Below are 25,964 nucleotides of genomic sequence, written 5' to 3'. Positions count from 1 at the left end.
TCCGCTAGGCTTTCTTTGGTTACAATTTAATGAATACTTTACCAACTCCATTCAAAATCTGATTTAAAAACAGCACTCCTACAACTCAAACACACCCCCAAACACCAACCATCAACCAAACGGTTACTCCCTACAGCCAGTCTCAACCGATACAATATATAAATATCCGACAAAACTAAAGCCCACAACCCTTGTGGTACACAGACTCCCAGGTGAATTCCTCATGATTTCTTCCCAGGTGAATTCCTCAAGATTTCTGCGAAAGCTATCTCCTGTCCTGTATCTATATTAATAAATAGGTCAGTAGCTGAACAACATATACCAACCCTCTGGAAAATTTCTCATATAATACCAATACACAAAGGCGGCAACTCCACTGACTTGACTAACTACCGTCCAATTGCCATACTCTTCCCCCCCTTCCAAAATCCTTGAAAGATGCATTCACTCCCAAATATTAAACCACTTATTAGCTAATAACCTCTTGGCTGAAACACAGCATGGATTCTGTCCGAATCATAGTACCACCACAGACTTATCAGTTTCTCCAATACCGGGAGTCAACAACAAAACAGTAGTTAACTTTTGTTTCTTCGTATTTTTAGACCTCTCCAAAGCCTTTGACATGGTTTCCCATTCCAAACTACTAACTTTTACTCTCTGAACTCAAACTTCACAACTCCACACTAACATGGCTCGAAGACTTTCTCTCAAACTGTCAACAAGCCGTTAAATGGGAAAACACCCTATCCCCCCTTCTCCCGGTAAACTTAGGTGTTCCACAGGGATCCATTCTTGGACCCCTTCTCTTCACCGTATTCACCAATAACTTAAAAGAAGGCTACCCTCCATGCCAACCTGGTCCAGTATGCCGATGATTCTACCCTAATATGCTCTGCCCCATCACTCCCAACAATTACAGCAAATCACCCAAGAATCCTTCTCAGCAATAGAAAATTGGCTTTTAAACTCTCAACTAACACTTAACCCCAAAAAAAACTCTACTAATGTTATTGCATTCCTCAAAGACTACTGACCCAATACACTCATTTAAAATAACATCCTCCGACAATACCCCCATCATACCTGCATTCCAAACAAAACTTCTAGGAATAATCATAGACCATAATATGAAATTTGGCAAACATATAGCTCAAACCATCACAAAGGTCCACAAAATGCTAGGTACCCTCTATAGATGCAAAAATTACCTAAATTCTGAAAGTAAAAATCACCATTGCAAGAACCCATGTACTCTCCACACTACTCTATGCCTCCCCAATACTAACCAACCTTAACAAAAGTGACCTAAATAAATTAACTACCTGCTGCAATAAAATGGCAAAATTCACCACTAACTCATTGTCTAGATCCCACCTTTGCCAGTCCCTTAAAAAAAACTATCTGGGCTAGAATTACCAAACCTAGTAACTTTCAACCAACTTACTATTGCCCACCAGGTCCTCTGTCACCCCCCCAAAAAAAAACCTGCCCTACAGGGACTACTATCTTACTGTGCTAGTAATCATCCACTAAGAAGTTCCAGCAAATCGCTAGCTGACATTACTACAAGCAATTATAACTCTGGGGACTCCTTCTGTTGGAAAAAAACAGAATACACTTCCTCTAGAAATCCGGTCACTAGAAAACACCCACAACTTTAAGACACTTCTTAAGTTACATTTAACCAAATCATAGACTTGCTCCTGTACTCACCCTCCCTAAAGACTTCCAATCCTCCTACACACATCCTACTCTCGTTTAACTAGGGTGTCTCTTATAGTACCTATAGACCATAAAAGCAGAGAGAATGCATATTAGCACTATTGGGGCCACATCCTCTTAACGTTCATTGTATGCCAACTGCTTAAGTTCAAAAAATGCAAGTGTTATCCACTCTTTTACTCTGTGATTTTTGTATACTAAGATTATATGTGATCTCTATTCACTGCCTATTTTATCACTGTACTGTTTATATATTACTGTGCCGTGCTTACTTTGTATGTTATTATTGCTGTTATATTATTTTCAGTTATTAATTTGTTGGAGCTTTTCTCCCCAGGCCTCCTGCTGAAAATGGGCAGCTGTGCCCAGTCAGAATCTCTTGGTAAACAAATGTAAAATCAATAAAAAAGGCACTTTTTATGCACTGTATACCATGGTGCTTTACGTACTCTGATAGTATTGTTGTGACTATGACTGCAGTCATTGTACATGTGCACTTGAAAACAAACCTTTTTACCGGTGTTCTAAGGAGAAATGATGGATAGAGCATTGGCCTGTTAAGCCAGTGATTGGGATTGTATAATGCATGTCCGTTAATGGAGAAGATTAAGGCTGTGAGCTGTTAATGAACTGCTACATTTCCTCTATGGTCTGTTTGCTTCCATTAGACTATTATTTGACTTTGAGCAATTTGCTTAACCATACAGTTCTCTGAGGGCAGTTAGGAAAGATGCCCTGGACTGCATGCCTGGTAACTATGAACTTGTGAACCCATGATTTTTGTTAAGACACTGAAAAAGGCCTGCTATCCTTTGTGAAAATCATACAAGTAAAAGGAAAATAATAGATGTTTTGGATTTGAACCGAAGACCTCTAGCATTCCATGCTGACATCACTGCCACTGGATTGACAAGAGCCTTTGGACAGATGCATGTTGAGTTTTCCTTGAAGAGCTTTTTTTCTTTTAGTAAACCGTAGCATGGTGATCAAGGACAAAATACATGCACCAAAACCCACACACAAATCCAAAGAAAACTTCTGCATTAGGCAGTGTTAGAATCACAGAAGTGAAAGGAGAATATTCGGTCTCATTAAGGATTCAGACCCAAGACCTCCAAAGGCTGTTAGTCTAGCAGAGTGATGCCAGGCAGTGCATTAAAGCTTAGATTGCAGATAACAGGTTTTCAGATTTTATTAGGCCATAAATTTAGTAGAGGCAAATTATTTGTAGGCATTCTATTTATGGCAGGTGTTTAAATCCATGTACTACATATGCAGTTTTAACTTTGGTCTTTTGACTTGCTTAGGGATTTGTTCAGCTTTATGGGCCTTGCTGTCTGGGTTGTAGTCTTCAGCAGTTTTAGTATGTGAGGTGGTCCTAGCAGAAGAACAGGAAAAATGTGTTCTGTGGTTTTAAGGAAAAGGACACTGGATTTCACTAAATGTATCTGACAAAGAGATGCTATATGGACACATTTTTATTGCAGAAAGTACTGTCCAGGGCATCTAAAGAATTTTTGGTACTTTTCCGTTATCGGGGCAACACTTCTAATGCGTGAGCATACTCGCGCAATGATCACTCATGTTTCTTAATGAGAACACATAATTATCACACACATGGTGCGGAAATATCAGCTAGCAGCTACATACATATTTGTATACCAGAGCACAGTATGAAACATCAACTTAAAACATGTGACAACAATCAAAACTGTGTACAACCAGCAGTATTTTCATCAAACAGTATTCCATAGGGATTAATGGTGGATTTGGAGTGTTTCCATAAATACTAATTTATAATGCAGGCAAGCCCAGAGTTAAAAAATTTTTACTAAGCTTTCCCAAGTAGTCATGTCTAGGTTACTGTTCCCAAGTTATGTTTAACGACTGTTGTAACAATATGTAAGCTTTTGACTGTGACAACTTCTTGTCTTGAGTGCATGTTAAGGCATTTGTGGAGAAATGAAAATGTCTTCAATCTCTAGGGTTTCACCCGTTGCCACACACAAGTCACTATCACCAAAATAGTGTTGATACAAATGGCAGTTGTCAGTCTCCCAGTATGGCATTTCACATGTAATGTTCAGCAGAATGTTGGTTTCTTAGTTCTGAAAATAACATAAATATGAATTACAAGTAACTGATCAATGTATAACATCAGAAAAATTAAAAATTGGCAGTATTACTACTGCTTGTCAAGTCCTTTTCCTAGCTACTTTATTAGCTGATAAAGTGCTTGGCTAAAGCAGTTGGACCCAAAAAGTGTGGATGCCATAAAGAGCCGTGGATGTTAAGAGGAAGTGTAGGAAGTGTTTTAGGCACGAACAACCGCTTTATGGCTAACTGCTGTGCGATCATTGCGTGCGCATTCTAGTGCATTAGAAGTGTTGCCCCGATAACAGAAAAGTACCGAATTGTCTGCTCTGATATCCGGACTTGATTGGTAACACTAATTCATAGAACAAGGTAACTGGAGGGGTTAGCAGCATGGAACTTTGAGCAGTATTATACAGTATAGTCTATTTACTATTATCGCTTGGTATTTTGGGTATTTTCTTTTGTGCTGTAGACATTTCAGTGCATCATCATCAGTTACCATTTCAGATATGTAATTTGGTGTTTCTTTTTCCTTTAGCTCCGAGCTCAAAATCAAGTACTGAAAAAGGGAGTTGTAGATGAGCAGGCAAATTCTGCTGCTCTTAAGGTAACTTTTTTTTTCTTCTTTAAAGAACTGCTGATTCTAAAGTCATGTTTTAAAAACTTAATTGGCCATTACTGTTTTTATATGGCTCTGTACTTGATCTTCCTGTAGCTAGTTGTTTCTAATTCGTACTCTTAATAGGTTGTTTAATTTCTTGTTTTTCTGCCCAGCCTAAGTTTAGTGTTAGTGTAGCTGTATTGCTCTAGTATAGGAACTTCTGAATGAAGGCCAAGAATTATGTTGTCCAGTTCGTAAGTTATGTACTGGGTTAGCTACCCTTGTGGGCCAATTTCCATTTTCACGCTTGAATTAGCTAGTCTTTTTTGGTGTTAGCTTGGCTGTAGCCATCACATGGTCAGTAATTAAATATTACCTGTAGTGAGAAATAACTTGGATCATACCATAGATAATTTGAAGGGACCTATGCGTGGGATAAAGTATTTAGGAGCTGACTCTGTCCATTATTAGTACAGAGGGTAGTCCTGGAGTAAATTTTCTGTTTCTCATCCATAGACGCCTTCGAACTTTATCCTACCTACTATCTAGTGTTTTTGCTTATCTGTACTGTAATTGTACAGACCTACAGATTGTATTGTATCTTCTGCCACTGGCTATTACTGCAACAATAAGTGTTCAGTTCTACTGACTGATTGTATTATATTTACTGCTACTTCATTGTGTTTGTACTACTGTGGTGTTTTTCTCCCTGGGTCTTCAGTATCTAGAAGACCTGGCATTTTACTGTCTCTTGATGCTGTAAATAATTCTACTGTACTAATGTTTGCTATTACTACATTTTTGTTGTATAAATTACTGTGGAGCTTTTCTCCCCGGGTCTCCACTGAAAACGGGCATCTGGTCCAGTCGGGCATACCCGGACAACAAATGTAATAAATAAGTTATGCTTAAATATGACAAGGATGAGCTTTGTTTTTACATGGATGAAGAGTCTGTTCCAAAGCAGTATTATCTTGTGTGAGATAAACCTGTTCCTCCAAACCATTCTACTGATGTGGCAGAAGAGGTTTAGATCCCTAGATGTTCTAATCCCATTTGATTTGCTGATGTACAGTAAATCCATCAGTACTGGATCAGAGGATGCCTCATATGCCAGAGACGGGTCACTTTTAGCAGTCTGTAGGATACAGAGTGTAATGACAGGGCTTTGAGTCTGTCCATGTAGGACATATTGTTTAGGTGTTGTAGACATTATACTCACTTGTTGACCAAATAAAGGCCGAGTAAAAGGGGGCAATGACATCTCTAGATGTAGACACAATCCCTTTGTTTATAACCTGTGCAATGTATAAAGACTTTCTTAAAACAGTAGATGCATGTTGGTTGAGTTAGGTCCTTTTCCACAAATTGCCCAAATCCCAAACAACTCTGTCAACTCGTATTGGTGTATTGTTAATGTGGTAGTTCCCTGGGGTCAGTGGCTCCCCAAAAGATAGGATAATACATGTTTTGGCATTTTAGTTTCCGTGCGTGATTTTGGCAGCAGTTATTTATTTGGGACAAACCTTCTTGCGGGATGGTTACATCGTTTGGGGATTCATTGGCAACTTTCAGCTTGCAATCATTTGCAAACTTAGTCAGCCAAATCCCTTTGGTATTGACTTTTACTGTAGAGAAGTGGATGCCAAACAGGAAAGTTCCCGGCACAGAACCCTGGGAGAATCCACTGGTGACTGATCTCTTTGTGGAGGTATCTATCTGTGAGACGTTTGGCAATCCATCGAGTGGCACAGGGTTTTATTCCCAGTTTATTTAGCTTTTCTATTATGCCTGAGTTGAGGGATTGTGTCAAAAGCTTTGACCAGGTTAAGGTATGTAGTGAATGCTGTTTTGCATTCACCCATTGCATTGGTGACATTTTCAAAATCAGCCAGGCTGAGCAAGTATGACCTGCCCTTGACAAATCCAAACTGAGACTGGTCCACTGTTGGAAGGTTCTGTATATCCTTATGGATTATTTTCTTAAGTCTTTTCATGGCTGCTTATGAGACTAGTCAGACTTGCAAAGTCTTTTCTAAAAGAACAGTTGCTGTGTCTAGCAGGGATGAAAGATGCTCTGGAGGCCATAAAATGAAATGCACTTGTTTCAAATCCAAGCAGTTTACAAAAGGTGTACTATGAGATGCCTAAGGGTGCATTTACAGTGAGGCTTATAAGGCTATGACCCAACTAAGCAATGGCCACTAATCTGAGTTGTGTTTATACCCAGGGAAACCCGCAATTTAGTTGATAAACTTGCTTCAGTGAGAAGGGTTTCTGCATTTATTTACATTTGCTGACCATAATAATCTGGCTGTGCCAGTTCAACAAAAAAGTAAATTAAAGCAAAATAAAATTGACATTAAATAAATTTAAAGTAAAATCATAGTACAGAGAGGCAGTAATACAAACAAAGGCAGAACAATAAAATCTAAAGTGCAATAAATTATGCAAAGGGGTATTGTAAAATTGATGGTAGGATAATGAACCTAAATATAGATTATGACTGCCTTCAGTGTGACTTATTAGAGTATTAGTAACTTTTCAAGTTAGTGTGGACTTTCCAAGTTAGTGTGCTATATTTGCTTCAGAGTGTAAATTGCTTGATTTGATGTCAGACCACTCACCCAGAGTATAATTAACTCACAAGGGTTTTATAGCTTGGAAGGTAAGTGTTTATAGCCTGCATGGTGGTTGAAACTCTTGTTGTGCCACCTGCTGAATATGTGGTATGACCATACTTTTGTAACATTACTGGAGGTTAATATTAGAACAATTGACTACAGTATTTTATGTATGCATGTTTCCATACTCTTAAGCGTACCTGTTTGTCCACAGTGTTGAAGTCTCCATATCATCCCCATCTGCAGAAGTTAGAATGTCAAAACATGTTTTGTGTAATCAGTTTTTCACTGGGTACGAAACAAGAGCGTTTTAAATGATAGTTTTCTACTTTTGCTGGTTTGTTTTTCACTCTTGCATTTTAACTGCAGCTGTTGATCTTGATTGCAGAACAAGAGTATAAAAATGACAGCATGTGTTACTTGTCAGAAAAGATAGTCTTACTGCTGGTCTCTAAGATCTTTTGTCTGTTAGGTAATTTGTTCTCTGATTTGACCACATTGTCTTTACTGCCTTAATTACTTGCGTGCTCATCATCATTCATAATATGTCACAGTCTGAGTGAAAGATAGCCTGGGAAGAGGAGAATAGCTAGCCGTTGCCATTTTATGCTCAGTGCATCTTTTTGGTTGTTGTTGTTGCTTTCCCACTTCATTTTATGTTTAAAAAAATGTGTACATCTCTTTGCGTTTCCCCTTTACACTTGAGAAATATGCTAAGGATTTTCATTTGATGATCCTCCAGTCATAAAAAGAGGGTTGCTTTATTAATCATATTGCTTAGCTGTCTGTATATAGATATATGTTGCAGGCATTGATTTAAATTGTTACCAGATAAATACTCTCTAAGCTGTAATGTTTTTCAAAATGTTAAAGAAACAATGTACTTGGTTGAGTACAAAGAGTATGCCTGGCTACACCCTTGGTAATGTCCAGAGTACTTTTTGCATGTGCTGGTGTATTCTGTGTGTAATCTCCTACTCCTGCCATTGGTAAGCATGGAATCCATGGTATTATGGGCTGGTCTGACGCTTGTGTGGTGATACTCAGGCCTGCATTGTGTGGTGATACCCAAGGCATACTCATTGCTACATGATTTATATAATTTTGTTCCGATTCCAAAGACCTATCTCTTGCTGTGGCATAATACCTGAACAGAGAATTCGCCACACCTAAATTGCAAGACTGACATACATCTGTGCCTCGTATGTAGTGTAAATGGGGCACTTGCAGTGAGTAGTGTAGCAGTACAGACTAATCCCCTTCTGGTAATACATTCCACATCTTGCCCATAATACACCTAACTAAATACTTGGTCTGTCCTGAAGCTGCTTTAATCTTTAGAAAAGGTGGCAATGTGGTATGCTAATGATCAAAGGGTCACCATAGCTGAGAGAAACCTTTTTTTATACAGTTATAAAGGAGCATGTCATGCTTATCACGTCCATATACCTCCATTTCCTTGCTGCCTTAGCTACTAGATAACATTGACTTTGCAGAAACCTCACTGACCTTTATACTGTTGCTGTCTTAATATTGGTATGTATGCATTTATTTCTGCTGGTATTTACTTCTCCTTCAAGTGTATTTTTGCAGTTATGTGAATGTGTGCCTTCAATTTTACAATGAAACTTAGGAGACTGGTGAATTATATAGCTTAATTACTTACCTGACTTTTTAGTACAGGGGTTTTAACTCATAAACAGTAATATGTGTTGCATTGCTGTTTAAGATAACTAGGTGAGAGATGTGGATCAATGTGTGTTTTCTGGAGAGGAGGCAAATATTTGATAACATTAATAGAACAAAAAGGAGGTCATTGTCCCACTGTACTGTATTGGAGAACAGCAAACCAAACCAAACTTTAATGGTGAAACAAATGGTACACAAGATGAAATGTTAATCTAGGTTTCGTTCCAACCTTAAGGACTTCATCAGAAAAATGATACATGCCTAAACATTCCTTTAAATACCCACGCATTATTAACCAATTAACCAAGTATCCCAAGCTAAACTTAAGGTAACATTACTATTTAAAATATTAAATAACTATATAACTACTACATACAACAATTAAGACACATAAAACATATTATGAATTCTGTAAAATTGCTCTATAAAATTCAATCTGTGCAAATCTGTTAATATAAAAACTTATACTATTTTCTACCTAAAATGTTTTTTGGTATGGGGGCAATGCTAACGCTATCATTTATGCCAGGAAAATTAAGGGCTTCTGACCTTAGTTGCCATTTTAGTTCAAAGATGTCTAAATGCACATCCAATGTTTTTTTTCCTGGATGTCTTGATCTGCTGAATAACACACAATTTAAAACTGTACCCTGAAAATTTTCCGATATGTCTAGCAAGGGCATTAGTCATTCTAAAGTGTCTAATATCCAATAAATGCTCATTCACTCGCTCCCTAAAATGCCTGCAAAATTTTCCTACATAACGCAGGACATACTTCACATTTAGCTAAATAGACAACATTCTGACTGGCAATTAGTGTCCCTGGATAGGAATATAACAATCCTGAACCCTAATGTATTGCCCTGTTTCCATAATGTACTTACAAGTACTACATCTCCCACACTTAAAATTACCTAATGCTCTACTAGTATTTGCAAGCTTACTACACGGCCCAGAACACAAATTTAGGAGCGACCCCCATCTTTTCATCCACATTTTTGTCCAGCCTTAAGAGACACCAATTCTTTTGAATGGTCTTTATAAACCATTCAGCATCTTGATTAAAAGTAATGACAAAGAATATTCCCTCTTTTTTTTTTTTTCTCTCTGGACTACTTTCATCCACATCAATTCCTAATCCTCCCACAACACTTTCGGGTACTCCCTTCAGTATGGCCTTGTATGTACCAATTTCCCGTTTACCAATAATTTCATCCCTAATATTCATGCACAAGGTGTTGGGGTACCCCCTTCTTGTAAACATCTTTATCATGAATTCCAATTCACTAATAAACTCCTGGTCATCATTAACCATTCTGGCAGCCCTCACCATTTGACCCTTAACAATGGATCTTTTTTTGATGGTGGGGATGCCAACCACTGTAGTCCTAGCTAAGAATTGGAAATGTGGCCTTTCTGTAAATCTCAGATCTTACACACCTCCGGTCTTTGTCCATCTCCAAGTTAACATCCAAATAAGATATTTTTTCAGCACTATATTCGTAAGTAAATATGAGGAAATCAACAGTATTGTTGGTAAACTCCAAAACTACCTTAAGCTGTTCCACCTTTCCTTCCCACACAATGAATATGTCATCCAAAAAATGTGTGCATTGCTTAATACACTTATTAAAGGCACTGGGAAACACTTACTCCTGCTCCCAGAAGAACATTACATAGTTGGCATAAATGGGGGCACAGGCGGCCCCCATAGCCACTCCAGTAACCTGCTTGTAAAAATGTCCTTCAAAGTACAAAAAAATTATTATGCAATACTGATTCCATGAGGGTAACAAATACATTGATCTGATCTTTATATTCAATTGACACTTCAGCCAGGTTAATCCCACCTCATGGGGAATAACAGAGAATAAATTGCATACATCAACCGTAAGTAATATAGTATTATCCGTAACCGTAATATTATTTAATTTATCCAAAAAATTCCATGAATCCTTAGTGATGTATGCAAAAGTAGTCAATAATTTTTGAAAGTAGTGATCTAAGTACTGACTAATAAAGCAAGTTTTGCTCCACTTGCCATCCGCTATAGGCCTAAACTTCACATTGTCCAGACCCGTATGCAATTTGGGAATACCAAAGATACTGTTGTCCACTGGATTTTCATTTCAATTTCAATTTCAGTTATCTGCCCCTGAAATAATAAATCATCAATCAAAAGATCCAATTTCAAATATGCAATATTAATTTTGTTAATACTTTCTTCATATGTGTCATCTGTTAACATCCCCAACATAGCATCAGTGTAGTCATTCCTGTCCATAACTACGGCACCACTACCTTTATCAGGTTTCATTATTCATATGCCTTTGTCATTGGCCAATTCACATAATAATTTATTTTCTTCCACAGCCAATGTTGCTAAAATCGTCCCTCATTTTCCTTTTGAAATGCTCCCTTGTATCTAATTCACATGCTCTTGCAAACAAAGTAATCATGTGATTAGCTGGCAGATTAAATTTACTAGGCTTAGTTAACACATTGTGTTCATATTTCATATTTGTATTAGCAAACCACAACCGCATGTTCATCTTCTGAGTAAACATTTTAAGATCAATCAACATCTCAGATAATGCTCCTTTCCTTCCTGGCACAAATGTAAATCCCTTGGATAGCAAGTTAGCATGCTCCACAGTTAACTTAACTTAACTTTAGAATAATTATATACGTTGTAGTCTCCATGAATATTGTAAATAACCTCAGGGTTACTTAAAACCTTAAAATCACGTTTCCTGCATACCATCAATAAATTCTTTAAATTCCTTAAAAAGAAAATAATCAGCATCCTTGACCTGAAAAAATTCAGAAAATAACTCTGGCGCTAGCCTGTTAGTAATTTCCCTGCCCGGTGAAACACCTTTTATATAATTAACACTTGATATCCTGGTTACATTCAACATCAATTCCTGTTCCCATGTACCCACAGTCATTTTGGCTTACAGTCTCATTCAGTGCACCAGTTTCACTGATAAGCCGATGTTCGTCTCAGAAATAACTCCCATTCGAGCTATTAACAAAATAAACGCTCAATTCCAATAACCCGTCTAAGGAATTAACTTCTTTTTGTTGTTCATACTCTAGCTCGTTCATGTCAACATTGTCTATAGTAATGTTCGAAATGTCCTCAGAGAACACATCTTGCATAACATCCACAATCAGTACTACACTATACTGTCACGTACATTAAACTTTGTCTTTCAAGCCGTAGCCATTATTTATGTCGGCTATTTGTAAGGGCATACACACATCGGCTTCTCGCACTGTATCAACTGCCATATATGTGCATTCCCTCAAATAAATGCCCTTTATATTACCATTCATATTTTTGACCACATTACAGTTTTTATTGGTCATGCTGACTCTATTTGAAAATATACAGTTATTAAATTCAAAGCCTGGACTCGAGTTGTGACTAGATGAAGTACTGACTTGCAGAAAAGTGTCCTGAGGCATGTTTACCTCCATTTGGGTTGATAACCTTTGTGTGTCCTCTGTGGATAATTTCGCATCTTTGGACGAGCACCCTGCTCGACATATTGTCTCTCTTCCAGTCTTGAGCTGTAACCTTCCTGCCCTTTGTTGCGCAACTTCACTGAACACCTGGGCCCTTCCTCTAAAGGGAATTACGCCTGCCAAAATTGGTTAAACTCTCTTGGCTGTGATGTCATTTCCTCATCTTGCTCTGTTCCGCCATTGGCCAGGTCTCTCTGGTTATCACGGTGACCCAGATTGCCTCCAGATAATGGATAAACTTTGTCACGGGAATACTCTTCAGTATCCCTTCTTATTTTATTCAGTTTTCTGTCAAAGATAATACGACAACTGTTATCCACACTAACCAATAAGTTATTATAGTTGGTGTGGTATTGTTCAAACAGCAAATCTTTCAGAATACATTAATTTTCTCATTCCAGTTCGCACATATACTGCTCTATTTTCTGACCAGAGCCATGGATGAGGGGAAGACAGTGCACCTACCTTGACCTGGCCAAAGCCTTCGACACTATTCCCCACTCTGGCATAATAAACTCTCTCAACTAGGCATCAGTCTGTGTTACCAGATGAGTAGACAACTGGCTGACTGATAGAACCACCTATTCAAAATAGGGGAAGCCACCTCCAGCAGTAAACTAGTATCGAGTGGCGTGCCCCGGGGTTCAGTCTTGGGGCTTCTCTTATTTGGGATGTACTTTTCTGAGGTACAGGCCAAAACTAGTGGGCTATGGCTGACCAAGTTTGCAAATGACTGCAATTTGGGACCTGTCATCAATTCCCCTAGTGACGTGGACATCCTCCAAGAGGGTCTCACCCAAACAAATGACTGGTGCCAGAAACATGGCCTCAAGCTGAATACAAAAAAAATGCATCATCATCCCCTTTGGGGAGAGAGATGTCCCCACAAATTATCACATTAATAACAACGTTCTAAGCATGCAGTCAGTTGTGAGGGATTTGGGCACCCAGATTGATAGCAGCCTGACTTTTGACCACCATGTTGCTTCCATTGTATGGAAAGCTTTCTACATGACCCACCTCATAAGTAAGGGTATCTCATCCAGGGACAAGGAGGTCATAACATCCTTATATTCATCCCTTATAAGGCCCATTATTGAAAACAATGCCCCATTCAGCATGTATCTCGCAAAGCACATGCAGCAGCTGGAGAGACAACAGAGGTTCCTCACCAGGAGAATCCAGGGCCTCAAAAATCTACCATACACAGGCTAAAAGCCCTGTTCTTCTTCTCAGAGATGACCTCTGTCTGGCATACAAGGTGATCTCAGACCCCACCTTGATAGGACTGCTGCATATATGCAAGTCAAGCTCCACTCGAGTAACCTGCACATGGGGCCTCAATCTGGTCTGTGACATCAATAGGATGTGCTGGCTGGACAGATTTGTGTCCCAGAAACTTCCCCATCTATGGAATAGACTCCCTCTTAACATCAAGCGGAGTACCTCTTTACCTCTTTTCTAGAAATAGAAAATACATCCCTGGGATTCCACCCATGTCCCTGTTGGACAGGGGCATCGGGTGCTGATTTGTCTAAGCATGGGCTAAACTCTTGACTAGGTTTATAAGGGCCTCAGGGCCATAAACGTAGTAACTTCCTGTGATCCTACGAACTTGGATAAACTTATAAACAAACTAGCTATCACACCCATACATGCTCACTGTCTGGCTGCACTCTCAGAATGGCATTTGCTTGCTATTTATATGCACTTGCTGTCCCTGAAATGCTTCTTAAAGGTACAACATACATGAGCTGTGCTACATCCTCCCTCTTGGAGAAATAAGTCATGCATTATTGACGATAATGATCGACTTGCAATTTATACTAATAATTTTTTGACATGCAATTATACAGAACTAAATACATGTAGACAATTGTGTCCAGGTTGCTGTGTATTTCACACTAGGTTTGGAAATATGACCAAATCGTGTGACATAAAAATTAGAATTCGGTCTAGCAACTGGGACTGACTCTGCTGAATGGGGAGATCAGGAACATCATCATGAATGGAAGTAGTTATGACACGTTCAGCAACAGGAAAATTGTCTGGATTGCTCTTAGATTTAGTCTTTATCCCAAGAACAATGCTGCAATATTGATTCTGATACAGGAAGAAGATGTCTGCGGTTTCTCCTGTACTCCACACCTTCAAATTTTACAAAGTAGGATCCAAGCTCAGCACATATACTTGTTACTTGACCAATCCGGTCAAAACCTTTCGCCGTTTGTATCCTCACTGTCTCTCCAACTTTCAATGGATGAAGAAATCTGCTCGATTTATCATAGCTGGACTTCTGGAAAGAATGCTTTATGCATAGTTGGGCTGTGATTGTTGTGCTGTTTTTCAATTTAGGCCTCAACAAACTGGAACTGATAGGCAATGTTGTTCTCGTTTGCCTAGATAGAAGTCTCTGAGCAGGTGAGCCATGTATATCAGTAAGAGGTATGTATCTGAGATTGAGTAAATCTAAAAAGACATTGGTATTATCTCGCTTTGACTTTTCTAATAATTGTTTTGCACTCTGTACTGCATGTTTGCACTTTGACTGTAGATATTCTGTACTATTAGTAACCTGTACAAAGTCCTATTCTTTTGCAAATTTCTGAAACAACTGACTGGTAAATTGGCTCCCATTGTCAGAAATAACTATGTGTGGACCACCATGGACTGCAAAATGATATTTCAGCTTGGTGATAACAGGATTGGACCTTAGATTAGATAGTAAATCAATCTCAAACCAGTTCGAGTAAGAGTCTGCCAACACTAAGTAATGCTGATTGTTCCACTCATATATCAGTGGCTACTGTTGACCAAGGTAGTTCAGGAACTTGACTTAGATGAAGTGGTTCTTTTTGCAAATGTGGTTTAGTACTATTGCGTACTGAACAAGAAAGTATTTTAGCAATGTCTTTTGCTAGAAAAGGCCAAAGTACCAGTTCTCTCACCCTTCTTTTGGTAGATTTGGAACCTGGGTGACCATGATCCAAAATCTGTATATACTCGTGTTGAAGGGAAGCAGGAACAACAATTTTAGGACCTTTGAAAATAATGCCATCTTCCATCAACATCTCATCTCCTATAAGGAAAACAAGTTTGCACTTCCGGTGGTAAACTAGATTGCTTTGACGGCCATCCAACATTAATGTAGTTCTTGAGCTTTTGCAAAATTGGATCAGTCTTTATATGATCTTTCAGCTCATCAAGTCTCGTAGTAGAAAAATCACGCACTTCCATGACATCAATTCAAAATTCTCTACCTGAAGCTGTTCTGTTGTATTTCTGGGCGATCTAGATAAAGAAGCTTGCCTTTTGTATAGACCATTTTGAAGTTGTACTTTTTGCAATCTGAGCATCATTCTTTGTAATCTCGCTGGAGCTGAATTCATAGGCTTCTTTAAATTCGTGACTAGAGGTTGGTGAACAGTTTCAATCTGAAAAGCTCGACCATAGATATAATCATGAAACTTTGAAAATGCAAATACTATTACCAAAAGTTCTTTCTCAATTTGAGCATATTGCATTTCAGTTTGGATAAGAGATCTTGATGCATAGGCTACTGGTCTGCCTTCTTGAAGAATAACTGCACCAAAACCAAATTTTGAAGCATCACAGGAAAGAGTTACTGGTTTATTGACATCATAATATCTTAGAGTAGGTGGGGTGGCAATTTTCTATTTAAGGCCTTCAAATGCTCTCTGGTGCTGTTCCAACCAAGACCATGTCACGTTTTTGCACATTTAGCTCTCTCAAAGGTGCTGTCAACTCATTGAAGTCTGGTATAAACTTGCCTAGGTAGTTGACCATACCAAGAAAAAGTTGTAGAGCTTGAACATTATCTTGTGCTGGCATCTCAAAACTGGCTGCTTGCTTGGACAGGTCTGGTTGCAAGCCAGTACTAGTAAATCAATGACCTACATATGTAACTTCCGGAAGTCTGAATATGCATTTCAGAGGATTGAGCTTTAAGTTCACTTCACATGCTCTGTCTAGAACTCTTCTAAGTTTTCTGTCGTGCTCTGCTTCACCATTGCCTCCAGCCAATAAAACATCTACTGTTATGGCACAAGAATAACCCCCAAAAATTAGCTCCATTCACGCTAAAAGACTTCACTTGCAGAATTTATTCCAAATGGCATCCTGAGTAATCCATATCTTCCAAACTGGGTACTGAAAGTAGTCAGTAGTGAAGATTTGTAATCTGGCATTACTTGCCAAAATTAACTTTTTGCATCTAAGACAGAAAAAACACTGGCATTCGGTATCAGGGCTGCGACTTCCTCAACTGTCCGCTTGGGATGATGTGGTCTCTCTAATGCTTTATTGCTGTGTTCAAATCTCTTGGGTCAATACATATTCTGATTTTGTCTGAACATTTTTTGTGGGCTGCTACCATAGATGACACCCATTCATGGTTCTGTGACTGGACAAATTACATCTTGCTGCACCATTTTATCCAGTTGAGCTTTGACCTTATTCTGCATAGCTATCGGAACTTTTCTTGCCAGTCTGACCACTGGACTGAGCTCTGGGTCTGACTTCATAGAATACTCAACTGGAAGTTTGCCTAACTTGTCATTGAAAACATCAGCATACTCTGTGAAAACAGCTTCAGTAAAATTGGAACTAGGAGATGTGCTTATATGATGAACTTCTTTGGTAAAGGAAAGCAAATTCCTTCTTAGACTGTCTATGAGACCCAATAATGACTGCACAGGTCTTCAGACTACATAGAATAGTAAGCTGTAGCAGTTCCTAGCCAAATACATGAAATTACTACTGAGCCTTCGGTTTGAATTTCTTCACCTCCATAAGCAACAAGTTTTGCACAGCTGGCCACATTGTTGTTCACCAGCTTTCCTAAGTTGTTCACCAGCTCTCACCTTAGCAAAATCTGCTGACATAACATCACACTTTGAACCAGTGTCTACTTTGAGCTCAGTGGTTTTACCATTGATCTGGACAGTACAAAACAGTTAATTCTTTACCAGCAAATTTAGTGCATCAACCCTTTCACCAATCACTGACACAGCATCTGTGCAGAAAGTAGAGTTGCAGCTCTTTATGTGATCAACTTGCTTTTTAAGTGACCTTTCTTTATAACTGTGTGAGGTTTACTTGATTTGCAAAACTTTTGAAAATAGTTCTATTTTTTTACACTTGTGGCATTGCTGACCAAATGCTAAGTATTTTTCTCTTTTGGACTTATGGTTGTCAAAACAGATTTCACAGTTAACAATAAAGCTTGATTTGAGTTTTGCTGACTCACCCTTGTACTGCACTGAGCATGTCCTTTTCTTAGAACTTGCTGGAAAACTACGGGTTTTACTTGTGGAGCCTGCATGGGTGGCAGCTGCCATGTGCCTAGGCCTGCTTCTACTAGCCACATATTGCAAGCTGTCTACATTTGCTTTGGTGCCTGCTGAAACCATGCTCTTATCACTTGCATACTTGTGTGCCTTTCTGTAACCTCATGGATTTGACAAATCTCAGTAGCTTTGCTCAGCTTTAAATCACTGTCACGAAGCAAAATTTTTCTGACTGCAGCACTATTAATACCACACACAAGCCTTTCCTTTATTAACTCACCTGTTAAGTCACCAAACCTGCATGATTTAGTTCTGTTTCTCAGGTCAGTAATAGCTGGAAAAGTTTCTCCTTGATTTTGATCTCTTGTGTAAAACAAATACCTCTCTAATGTAACGTTTGTCTAAGGGTTGCACATTTCCCTGAATTTGCGTTTCAAACACTCTGGCTCTTCCCTTGATTCAGCCTGTACAACAGTATGATGGTTTTCACTTTCTCCCCCATATACTGCTGGTGCATACACAAATGAACACTCCCTTTCAGTGGCCTCTGACCCAGCTAGATTTTGTAGAATGAATGCCCTGGTGCATGCATCTTTGTCAGAATAAACTGACTGATTATACATTCTCCAGTTATCTACAATATTCTGATCAAGTACAAGTGGTGATGGTTTTCCAAATCCGTCTGCCATGCCAAAAGATAACAGTAAAACAGAATGCAACCCAAGTCCACTTTTAACCGCACAGACCTGTACACTTGCACATGTGCCTGAAATTTATGTCCGTCTTTGTAACTTTGCCCAACAGCACAAGCGTCTATATAACTGAACTTTGTGAAATAAGTCTTTTGGGCACAAGAACACTCTTGAAATTGTACTGCAAGAAGTCGCCTCTTAGTGTAGGAAACATTTCAAAATAACTGCACTGTATGAACGAACTGGGCAGAAGCATCTGAGAGTAAAAACAATTTGAAGTAATTGTATTTTGCGAATAAACCATGCACAGCACAGTGAAACTTTCCCCAAATGACTGTACTTTGCTAAATGACTCTTTACAGTGCAAGAAACACTTTAATGGCGGCACTTTGCAAATAGACACACCCAGCACAAGAAACTTTTCAAAATGGCCGCATTTTGACTGCACATACACAAATAAACTCTTCAGAATAAATGCACAGTAATAAGCACTCACAGTAAGCACTTTTATATACTTTGAGATACTTCAAATAACTCTAGTTATGCCAAAACACATGCAGTCATAAGTTCATAGGTAGGTACCAGGCTATCGGCTGTGGGGCATATACAAGCCCAGCCAAAAAGGTACCCTGGCTTTTGCCACCCAAGAAAATTATTCTCCTGTGTCACTGTCGAGCAGAGCCACAGAGGTGATCCCCGGGGTGAATTTCCTATTTCCCATCCAGTCATCAAGATTTTTCTTAGAGTGCTAATGAGGAGCTTTGTTTGATATAGATAGGTAGTTTATTCGAGGGTATGGGAAGTCTCTGGGACAGGAATCTATCCCTCCGGCATGTTCTGTTTATTGTGGTGACAAGGTTTAGGTCCCTAGAGCGTGTAGCTCTGAGGGATTGGAATTTCCTTAAGTGAAGCATGTCCAACAGCTCTGGGTTTGACATAGCGTTGTATGTTAGGCAGAGATCACCTCTGAGTAGGTGATATGTGACTGAGTAAAGCTGGAGTTTTTTGAGACCGTCTGCATAGGGCATCTGTTTGAGGCCGGTAATCCTCTTTGTGAGGTATTTCTGAGGCCTTTCCAGTTGTTGTAGATGTCTTGTGAGGTACATACCAAAAGGGGCGTTGTACTCCATAATGGGTCTAATGATGAGTAGAGGGGAACAATGACCTCTTTGTTTCTGGATGAGAAACCTTTTGTGATGAGGTGTGCCATGTAGAAGGATATCCTGACTACTGTGGTGATGTGATTATCAAAGGAGAGACTGCTGTCCACCTGTGTCCCAAGGTCTCTTATCACACTTTTGGTGTTAAGTATACTACCGCCTATGTTTGTAGTTCATGGGTATAGAGTTTTTACCAAAGGGGATGACAATGCACTTTTTGGCATTGAGCTTGAGGCCATGGCTTTGACACCGGGCATCTGTCTCAGTGAGGCCCTTTTGTAGGATGTCCACATTAGGAGTTTCGATTATGGCTCCTAGTTTGCAGTTATCTGCGAACTTCATTAGCCGAAGACCTTCTGTGTTAGCCTGTACTTCAGAGAAGTAGATAGCAAACAGGAGAGGACCCAGGACTGAACCCTGTAGTACTCCACTTGTCACTGGTCTGAAGTCAGATTTGGAGTCTGCTACTTTCACAGTGTGGGTTCTGTCAGTGAGCCAGTTGGCAACCCATCTTGTGACATAGGGATTTATACCTAGTTTAGTGAGTTTTTCTATAATTCCATTGTGGGGGATGGTGTCAAAAGCCTTGGCAAGATCTAGATAGGCTGTGTGAGCCACCTTACCCTTGTCTATGGCTTTGGTGACAAGTCTATCAGGTTTAGGAGACATGATGTGTCTTTTACACACCCGAACTGGATGGTTCCAGAGTTTAGAGATTACCAATGTCTTTGTTTATAAGTTCCATGATGATATGTTCCATGGCCTTGCAGACCAGGCTCGTCCGGCTAATGGGGTGGTAGTTCCTGGGGTCCGTGGTGGCTCCCCCCTTGTGGAGTGGGATAACCATTGCTGTGTGCCATTCAGCAGGCACAAAGCCTGAGGTGAGGCTATGATTGAACATGGTACTTAGGTGGGGTGTCAGTTCGTTCTGTAGTTCGTAGCCTGGGATGTTGTCTGGTCCCATGGAAGCGGTGTTCTTGACTTTGGAGAGTGTAGTTTTTACCTGTGCAGCCATGATTACAGGATCTTTGCATTCTTCCGGTATAGAGATGGGCTCTTTAGGAGGTGAGAGGGGGGTAAATTTAGCACTGAACCTATCTGCCAGGATGTTGGCAATATCAGCTGGGTCTGTATGTTTAGTGCCATTGTGCTGTAACTCACAGCAAATGTTATGTGATCCAATCTCGCCTACATTCTGTACTGATGGGCTCGGAGCCGATCCCTCGGCTCCGACTCGGCACGCTATGCTATAGAGCGAAGCCTCTTATTGGCTGAGCTATTTTCTATCCCAGGATGCACCACCACTAATCCCCCAGATCTCGTTTGCCGCTTACAAGCTAAGACGTGGACTCAACTTGGCTGGGCGAAGTACTGTTTTCTTTCTAAAGTTTCCTGTCAGGAAATCTCTTATTATTACCCAAAAAGCTGTTTTAACAGCTATTTTTGTCGTACGAGTGTGTTTTGGTACTTTTTGTTGTGAAAAATTGTGTGTTTGATTAAGGGAAAGGTTGCCCGTTTAAGTTAGAGCGGCCTTCCCCTATTATTCAGGTAGTATCTTTATTTTTTCAAGGAGGTCAAGTATCCGTTTAAGTTAGAGGGTCTTGGCCCTCCTTTTCAGTATTTTGTTCTTGTCTGATATTACATTGTATTGTGTCTTTTAAAAAAAAAAAAAAAAAAAAAAATTTGTTGGTTAAGATTTTTTGTATTGTGGTAAAATCTTCATATAGATAGTGCTACTTTTACTAGTTTTAGTCTTTTGATAATACATTATGTCGAAAGAACATAGACCCTCCGGGTTCAAAAAGTGCACGAGGTTTGGTTATAAAATGTCTATAACCAATGACCACTCCTCGTGCGTATATTGTTTAGGCGCCAAGCACCTACAGAGTCCTGTAGCGTGTGTCATGCCTTTTCATCTAGAGTCCTCCAAGAGAGGAAGAATAAATTAATATTGAAAGGGCTGATTAAACCCTCCTTCGAGGATGCCTTATCTTCCTCTTCCTCTCCTACCAAAAAGAAGAAAAAAGCATCGGCTCCGACCAGCCCGTCGGAACTGACTGCTAAGAAACCTAGGCAGGCTTCTCCATCGGCTCCACGGACTTCGGAGCCGAGGGTGGAACGGTCTGCCTCGATGCCTCCAGTCTAGACTCCTCTGGTTTCGGAGCCGAGGACTGGGGCGTCGAGAGGCGGGTCACCTTCATCGGCTCCACAGATTTTGGAGCCGATGAGGGTTGCCGGCTCAGACTCTTCCCCTTCGGCGCCGAAGCCCTCCTCGGCACAGAGGGAAATTGTTTTGGGATCTCCCTCTGAACCGATATCGGTCGAGTCCATTCAGAGCCGGTCCCCCAGTCCTTTGGAGCCGATGGAGAAGTCGGTTCGGACCCGATCGGTCTCATCTAGATCCTCCAAGATGTCTGATTTGGACATGGACAGGGTGCTCCTAAGACTTTTTTCCAGTCTCCTGTGTTCCAAAAGTTAGGTTCGGCTCCAGCCCATTCGGCCTGTAGTTATGGTTCCTCCTCCAACAGCCTCGGCACCGTTGGAGCCGGTGCTGGTGGAGCCGATGGAGGTTTTTGGGTCAGGCCCGACCCTTACTCCAACTCCGGCTCTCGAGTCGGAGTTCGGTACGCGGACCTCCTCTGTCGGCCCCGGGGGGACGCTTCGGGTCTGATGTTTTCGGTCCCAAGCCTTCCTCTCGGTGCGTCGGCTGCGGGGGTACCGTCTACTGTTGTGGCCACGGAGGTGGGACCTTCCCAGGATTCTGGTGGTCCGGCCTTCAGGGCCATGAGGAGTGCTTTAGCCAAATCCTCTTTGGCTACCTCCATGGTCTCTCCAGCACCTTCCCTGCATACGGAGACTGGGTCTTTGGCAGTCCCCCTGTCCTTAGACAGCGGAGCCCCGGGGCCTGAGGTCACCCCCACTGGGGGTTCCCCCCCTCCTGGAGGTCCCTCTGAAGCTTCTTCAGAGGAACCTCCAAGGAAAAGATCGTGCAAGAGGAAGCACGTTGACTCCCCCGATGAGTCTCTCACGTCAGACACTGATCTTGATGATGCAGAGGGGTCCCCTAAGTCGTCCTCAGATGATGTCTCCTTTGCAGACATCCTGGAAGCCCTCAAACAATGAGGCGGCTGGCAATCCAAACCCCCTTCTGCTGACGAGTCGGTGTTCCTTAAGGCCTTCGGGGCTCAGCCCTCCGCCTCCTGGGTGTCTCCGCCCTTCGAGCTCCTAGATTTGATCTCTCGAAGGGCGTGGGAACACCCAGACTCTGTGGAACCGGTGCCTGCTCGCCCAAACAAGTTCCTGTCAGCACCCCCAGAAAAGGAGTTTTTGACGAAAGGTGTGGCTGTAGATGCCTTGGTGGTGGCATCTGCTACCCAGCAAGATGTAGCAGAGGCTTCGACGTCCGCCCATCCTCCTAATAAGGAGTCTAGGAGCATGGATAGGTACGGTAAGCGCACCCTAAGTTCAGCGGCCTTTACTTTAAGGTCCCTGAACTATCTAACGCACTTCACCAGGTTTCAGAGGGATCTGATCAAGGAGCTTTCAGATGCTCTCTTGGGTAACCTACCTGAGCAGCTGGCCCAGACGGTTGGCTCTCAGTTGGCTACGCTGTCATCCATATCAAACTCGTCCATGAGGCTCATTTCTTATGCGGCCGAAGGCGAGTAGAGCGCGGTACAGGTATTGCTCTACGGAGGCAAGCCTGGCTCCGCCTGTGTCATTTTGCGGAAGCCTTCAAGTCTTCCTTTGCCGACGCCCCCTTTGATGGGTCCTCTTTGTTTGGACCCAAGGTAAAGGACACATTGACCCGCTGCGAACAAGAAGGTAAGACTTTGACTGCCGTAGGGGCACGATTTTCCACTCCCTTTCAGCCTTACCCCAAGGCTAAAAGAGGAAGGGAAAATGTGGTTCCGTAGATCTCAGAAGTCTTATCCCTCACAGCAGGACGATCCCCCTTCTAGAGGCAGAGAAGGGGGAAATTCTTCTGGAAGACGCCGTCCCAGAGGCGGCAGAGGCCCCCGCAACACTGGAGACCGCGAGTCCTTTCGTGGCTCTTCAGCCTTTCACAGTCCCTGAGGCATTGTCCGACTGTGCAGCTCCGGAGCCAGTTGGGGGTCGTTTTTCGAGGCACCTAAAAGCCTGGGAAGGTATCACTCAGGACCGATGGGTGCTTCGAATTATCGCCGGAGGTTACGCCATCCCCTTTTCTCACTCCCCACCTCAGTCCAAAAAAATCCCGGACCCGCCACCCAGTCAACGGGAAATTGCAGCCCTAGAAGTTTCAAAGCTGCTTCAAAAAGGAGTCATCCAACCGGTCCCCGCAGACCAGATCGGATTAGGGACTTACTCAAGATTTTTGGTGCCAAAAAAGACCGGGGACTTGAGGCCCATTTTGGATCTCAGCATTCTAAATCGTTCAGTCAAAAAGTCCAAGTTCCGAATGGTCACCCTACAATCCATTCTCCCACTGCTGGAGAAAGGTGTTTGGATGTGCTCCATAGATCTCAAGGACGCTTATTACCATATCATGGTACATCAAGTGTCCAGGAGACATCTGCGCTTCAGCCTAGGAGACAGTCATTTTCAGTTCCGCGCGCTGCCCTTTGGTCTCACCACAGCCCCCAGGGTGTTCACCAAATGTTTGGCGGTCGTGACCTGAGAAGTCTAGGATTCCAGGTGTTTCTGTATCTAGACGACTGGCTCCTAACTGCCACCTCCAAGCATCTACTATTGCGGAACCTACAAGCCACAATATCACTGGGCACTTCCCTTGGAATCACCTTCAATTGGCCAAAGTCTGTGTTGCTGCCATCTCAACACATAAGATTCATCGGAGTAGAGATAGACTCAAACCGAATGCGGGTCTATCTACCTACAGAAAGGATACAGACCATACAGGCTCAAGTTCGAGCCTTACTTCCCAGATCCAAAGCCCCAGCCAGAATGGTCCTGCAGCTATTGGGATCTATGTCCGCCACGGTTCTTCTAGTTCCCCTAGCAAGGTTGCACATGAGAATTCTCCAGTGGCTTCTTTCAACACAGTGGTCCTTTCAGGATCTCCCTCTCAGTCACCTCATATGGATCACGGAAACCTGCAAACGGGACCTTCGCTGGTGGCTGGTGCCCTCCAATCTGGATCAGGGACAACCCTTTGTTCCACCTCCTCCTGTGGCCACTTTGACTACGGACGCCTTCCAGATGGGGTGGGGGGGCATTCCCTGGGCAGGTCAGTCCAAGGCAAATGGCATTCGGAAGAGTCCCTACTTCATATCAACATCTTAGAAATGAGGGCGGTGTTTCTGTCCCTACAAGCCCTTCACGATTACCTCCCTCAGGGCGTAATTGCCGTTCACTCCGACAACATGTCAGTAGTCTGGTACCTGAACAAGCAGGGAGGGACCAGATCCTACCCCCTTTGCAGAGAGGCCATGAGAGTTTGGGAATGGGCAGTGTCGACCAAACGATTTCTAGTGGCTACTCATATCCCTGGCAAGGCCAATGTGATAGCCGACAGACTGAGCAGAACTATCCTCTCTCCACACAAGTGGTCTCTGAACATTACGGTTGCAAATCAGATTTTCAACAAATGGGGAATTCCTTGTTGCAACCTCTTCGCAACCCCGCTGAATGCGAAGTGCAAAAAGTTCTTCTCCCTCACTCCGGGTCCGGGGGAGAGCCTTATGGACGCACTAGCCCATCCGTGGCCCACCGGCTTGCTATATGCTTTTCCCCCAGTTCCCCTCCTTCCCAGAGTGATCCAAAAGGCGTCTCACTTGGGGAGCAAAATGATCTTAGTTGCTCCTTACTGGCCTCATCAGGTATGGTTCCCCTATCTTCGGAAATATGCACTGGACGGTCCATGGTTCCTGGATCAGATCCCAGACCTATTAGTTCATCAGTCGGGACTACTCCACCAGTCCCTCCACACCTTGAAATTAACAGCTTGGCTCCTCCTCTTCCGACTATAGCCAGGAATCATATCTTAGACCTGGAAGTTGTACATATCTTATCTTCGGCCCACAAGTCTGCCACTAAGAAATTGTATTCTAGCAAATGGAAGAGATTTGCTATTTGGGCTCAACTCCGGGGTCTGGATCCCATCACTATTCCCATATCAGAAGTCCTGAAATTTCTAACTTCCCTATTCAATCAAGGTTCTTCAGTCTCTACCATCAAGGTTCAATTGGCAGCTATTTCCAATTTTCACTAGTCTATAAACCCACCTTTAATGAGCAACAGATTGTGTAAGACCTTCATGAAAGGTGCTGCGCTTTTACGACCTCCGATTTCTTATCCTGCTCCTCCATGGGATCTCGATGTGGTGTTACGTGCCTTAACTTCCTCCCCCTTCGAACTGGCAGCAACATGCGATTTGAAATTTCTATCGTGGAAAACTGCCTTTCTGGTTGCGATTACTTCTGCCAGAAGGGTTTCAGAGCTTCAAGCTTTGTCTGTAAAACCTCCGTACCTGTAGAGTATCTCTCAGGCCAAATCCATCCTTTGTCCCCAAGGTTTGTTCCAGTTTTTGCCTA

The 25,964-nt window shown here is 41.8% G+C and overlaps 1 protein-coding gene across 3 annotated transcripts in view; it reads left to right on the top strand.

Annotated features, from left to right (window-relative positions):
- PPP1R21 (protein phosphatase 1 regulatory subunit 21) overlaps positions 1-25,964 on the top strand; it is a 1,169,673-nt gene that overhangs the window by 48,005 nt on the left and 1,095,704 nt on the right. For all 3 annotated transcript variants that reach the window (XM_044055342.1, XM_044055334.1, XM_044055351.1), the window contains exon 2: positions 4,361-4,429. In XM_044055342.1, the coding sequence (XP_043911277.1) occupies positions 4,361-4,429 (69 nt within the window). The remainder of the gene's footprint in view (positions 1-4,360; positions 4,430-25,964) is intronic.

This window comes from Protopterus annectens, chromosome 1.part2, assembly GCF_019279795.1.
Source record: "Protopterus annectens isolate FY-2018-M chromosome 1.part2, PAN1.0, whole genome shotgun sequence".
In the NCBI taxonomy this organism is placed as follows: domain Eukaryota; kingdom Metazoa; phylum Chordata; order Ceratodontiformes; family Protopteridae; genus Protopterus; species Protopterus annectens.
Note: the sequence above shows the minus strand (reverse complement) of the source record. Positions and strands in the feature narration are given on the sequence as shown.